At 35.0% G+C, this 4,912-nt stretch overlaps 1 protein-coding gene across 1 annotated transcript; it reads right to left on the reverse strand.

The window, feature by feature from the left end:
- On the reverse strand, positions 1-4,912 carry LOC142623205 (uncharacterized). The gene is made up of 6 exons (XM_075796602.1): positions 4,451-4,912; positions 2,639-2,753; positions 2,325-2,499; positions 1,988-2,044; positions 1,369-1,544; positions 1-459 (listed from the first exon to the last, which is right to left on the reverse strand). The coding sequence occupies exons 1-6, from the start codon at positions 4,765-4,767 to the stop codon at positions 334-336; spliced, it is 966 nt and encodes a 321-aa protein (XP_075652717.1). The 5' UTR covers positions 4,768-4,912; the 3' UTR covers positions 1-333.

Consider the following 4,912-nt stretch of genomic DNA (forward strand, 5'->3'; position numbering starts at 1 on the left):
ATCGCAACCAAAATCCAGAAAGTTCAAATTAAGTTGAAAGGCAACATGTTCAGTCTACTGAATGACTGCAGTGGAGGCACCCTGTACCGAAAATCTCCTGTTTTTGGCCTTGACAAAGAGTACTAAGCCGCGGCTAAAGAAGACGTGACAATGTCATACGAAATGTTAGGGAAAAAAGGAGACTAATTTTTTTTTTTTAAATATTTTCTATTTGCCCTCTTTGTGGGCCTTACAAAAAGATACATGAAAGAACCAACAAACGAAATACTAAAAGGCTACACTAAATTTAGTAGCAAAACTTCCATATCCTTGGGCTTGATCTGCGTAAGTGACTCATTGTTCTGTCTTGATGAAATGAACAGTTAAGAGTTTTGAAACTGTGAAACCATGAAAGGAATCGACATCAAAGAGTTCTTTCAGCTTCCCATCACAGATGATTCTCCTCTTGTCAGATGGGTCCTTCATGAACAAGCAAATAACACAAGTTTGAGTGACATTCTGGCTAAACATTCACAAAGAAAGCACCATAGGAAGCCAACACTGATAGTAAAGCACTTCCATCACACAACTTACAAAGTCTCCTCTTATCAACAGCAGTTATCAAGCTCTACCAAATACTTGTAAAAATTATAAATAAATAATAAAAATTATCCATCTCCATCAAAATCCCCAAAATAAAGCATAAATAACGACAAATTCTACAGATTCCTGTGTATATAGGGTTTCATCTGTCTTGTAAAGATTCAAAGTAAACCCTAACAATAACTTGGTGTCAACCTCAAGACTTCCATAAATTAGAAAACTAGAAACTAGATTCCACATCATCATTCAGCCCACAATTTAGCACAATTTCCGCTTCTAAGTTACTAGTGGTCAGAAAAGTGTAACTTACTGGTTCATCTTCCTTTAGTGTTCCTCTTGCATACTCCTGTGTACCTGAGAGATGCCCCCTTTGGCATCCTTTTCTATTGATTTTTTACTTACCCAGAAAAAGAGGTTTTCAAACAAAGAATGATAAGCCCAGTAAGCAAGAGCAAAACACACATCAGAACTTGCTTACAAGGTCTAGGTGATCCTCATTTTATAACAAGTACTACTCATTTTCTTAACTCAGTAGGCTACTACGATTTTTCAATATCAGTAAAATTAATTAAAGAGCAGAACATGATTTTACCATTTCTCATTAGGCTATTTTATTTTTAAATAAGAAACAAATAAAAAAGGGTACACTGACAAACTCTAACCAAGAAATCAATATGGTGGAAGAACTTTGAGTTCTGTATAGCTGGGTCACACATATGAGATATAAACCTACAAATACAAGTAATCATAGGGTTTCAAGTTTCAACAAGGCAAGAAAAAAAATACCTGGAGGTTGTTTTGTTTTATGTATTCCCACATTCTCTTCACAACATCTGCCCGTGATAATGCACTTTCCCCAGTACCAAAGAACTTTACTAGGGCATCCGAAAGTTGAAGAGGAGCAAGAAAACCCGATTTCCCTCCCTTCTGCCTCTTCTCCTTCTTTTTTGGCTCATCTGGATCTGAAATGGAGATCAAGATGAAGTACATAAAAAGACTTCCCCAAACCCGTGACAAGTAATTGTCTAGTATATGCTGTTCAGAAATGAATAGATTCAATTAGTAAATGTAAACAATTTTTTAGCAATGAAATCTGTTAAAGTTCACCTTTATTATAAATTTTCAGTGAACAAGAAGATTGTGTTAAATAGACTCCCACTGCACTGAAAGACCTAGCCTAGTACATATTAAAATGATTTAAAAAAAAAAAAAAAGCAGATTCTGATGTGGCAAGCAAGTAGAAGGTATGAGTTCAGCTAAAGCTGAAACTGTGAAACATATATCTCTATTAGTTTCACGCAATTGGTGAGAAGATCATTGTCACTCCAAGTATTGATGCAGAGCAACTTTTAGAACATAACATAGCACCATAATATCAACAAGAAACTTAATTTATTGATCCTACCTTCTTCTTTTTCTTGCTTCTGATGCTTTTCCTTTGGTGTCGACTTTACTGGCACAACTATATCAAGAAAGACAGCACACGTAATGTTTCAAGAAGTCACATAAAAGTGAAACTAAGAGACAGGCTACTTAGATTCAATAATAGATAAAATAGAGGCAACATATTTCAAAAAAGCATTTTTTGATCAATGCAGCCGTTAAATTTTATAATCCTTCTCAAAGAATGAACAGAGTTAGAATTGAAACAAGAAATTTCTTTTCAACATTTACAGTTCCAACATCTCAAATAATAGAAAAGAAAAAGAATAACTAACAAAAATAAAGTGGTAATGGCATACCATCGTCTGAATTTAACGGCCAGATATGCTTTGTTAAGGACTTATTCATTTGGAACATGTTGATGGAATCAACACCAAAAAGGCCACGCAATGGTTCATCACAATTTATATTTCGCCTATTACTAGGGTCTTGCAAATTGTTCTCTCTAATATGGACCCAGAGTTGCTTGACGACCTAGAACCGAGATAAAAACAGATAATTTTATGATAATTATGACTTCTGAATCAGCATATTAACCAATGACAATTGAATTTTTTTTTTTTAATAAGTAATAAAATTAAAAAGTAACTTCTCCATAACTTTCTTAATATACCTCAGTCCTTGCCATTTCAGATGCCCCAAGGAATTCCTGAAGTTGTGGAGATAGGCCACATAATTTGGTAAAACCACCCCCTCTTTTCTTGACCTCATTACTGAGCTTGTTAGACCTGAAATATAAGAAAAGACAACAATCAGTTTACAAGTAAAGTGCAATCTCTGTAAAAGAATCCCATTTGACTTTATGCCAATGAATTCTAGTTCAAATGGCACTTCCTTCTTCCATGAGAATAGGTGGTGGATGAGGTTGTGGGTAACTAACTGAACGATAAAAAAATCCCAGCATACACACCAATATAAAAGGAGACATTTTCTGGCTAAATACAAGAGAGCATTTGGGTAATTTTATTTAAAATGACAATAAATAAAACTAATTTCCAATTAAATTTACAATTTGTGTGATTACAGGGACAACCACAAAATTAACCCAATAGTTAAGATGGTGTCTGGAATGCGCATCTTCAATAACATCAAGAAAATTTTGCATTGAAGTGGTTGCTTTTCCATGAAGTCAATTGGGAACATTTGTATATTGAAAGAGAGCTATTCTTTCAAAATAAATAGCCTCTTGACCATTACTTCTAAATTTTCATACAAGATGCACAATAGGCTGATAAGAGGCCATAAGAAGTGGTTAATAGTCTGCTATTAAAGTACAGAATGCAAAGATTGGGAGGGAGCTGTAGTAGCTTGCACATTGTATCAGTCAATTCATAATTTTGGACTCACATAGCCAATCTCCAGTGATTTCTATCATAAAGCAGCATAACAACTATTAGTATTACTGTCGACCATAAACATTTGGAAGAATTGCAAATGACTTGCAACTCCGAAAATCAAATTACCCAAAAGATTACAAAGAGGAAAAAAATGTCCTTTCTTCTGATAAAACATGATTCTAAGAAATATGTTCTTGAGAACATAACTTAAGCTAGCTGAGACAACAGAGTAAGCTTCTCCAAAAATATAACATTCACGGAGCTCAAATAAAAGATCCCTTTTTCTCAACTTCCTTAAAAATTTCACCCGAACTATGGAGCTTCTAAGTAAATCAAACAAAAAGCTACCAAAGGATAATTTGAAAGAGAAAATCACTATTTTTTTCTTCTTTCTTTCTAGAACATCTATTGTTCTTCTTGGTTTGAAACTTTCGATGGCAATGACAGACAGTCGATTTCGTAACCTGTTCAAATTATATAATCAGTCACAGATGCAAAATAACAACCACAAATTCCTTCAGCCTCTGTCAATCACAAGCTCCTTCCAAACTTTTGTCATCATGTACATATAATTGGGCCTTTACAATAAAGATTCAGCCATAGATGAAAAATTAAAACAACAGCGTATAACAAAAGCAAAGCCCTAAATAGACTTTCCTATTACATAAAGGTGAAGAATAACGTGAACATGCACGTGAAACTAATCACTGCCACCTACAAATAACCCATAACGCACGTAACTTTATCAATTGCTTTCAAAACACATAATGTACAAAGCTAGAAAATTTAGTCCCAATTACAAACCCCAACTTTCTTAAATTAACTCCTAATTAAATTGCCACATGGATAACCAAAAATTCGTCAAAGTAACAACCACAAAATGCCCAAATTAAATATATATAAAAAAATAAAATAAAAAACTAGAAACTGATAAACCTAATTTGAATCTTTTGTGTATTTCCATGTGTAATGCTAATTACATAATCCAATTGCAAAAATAGTAAATTAAAAGCTCCGAATCCAAATGCAAAAACGGTCAATTTTAGAATGTGAATTCTTGAAAATGAAAAAAAAAGATAATAACTGACCGTTTTTTACGCTTCCCATTACTGGTTTCTTCAACTTCTTCTTCTTCTTGATCATCGTCGTCGACGTCGGATTGTTGAGATTGAACCCCGGCCGTCCGATCATCCTCCTCTCCGTCGTGTTCAATCTCGGCGAGTCTCTCTTGCTCGCTCTGGAGGAACAAGTCGACCTGCTCTCTTATAAATGCCTTCTTGTCCGTCAAATCCACGCCGAAATCCTCCTCCAGCTTCCGCCGCACGGTGGCGGTGCTCGTCGTGGTCAGGTCCGAGTTCCGGAGAAACTCGTGGAGCCGGGCGATAAGATCCGAGTCCGATACCATTTTTTTTTTGTTGGTTCTGTGTGTTTCGGTTTTGTTTGGGGGCTGAGTCTTGTTTTCCTAGAAGAAAGAGAAATGGGAAATGGAGATGACAAATATGGAAATAAACCGAAAATGCTCTCTCTCTCTCTAAAAACTAAAAAAGAAA

This window comes from Castanea sativa, chromosome 2, assembly GCF_040712315.1.
Source record: "Castanea sativa cultivar Marrone di Chiusa Pesio chromosome 2, ASM4071231v1".
Lineage (NCBI taxonomy): Eukaryota > Viridiplantae > Streptophyta > Magnoliopsida > Fagales > Fagaceae > Castanea > Castanea sativa.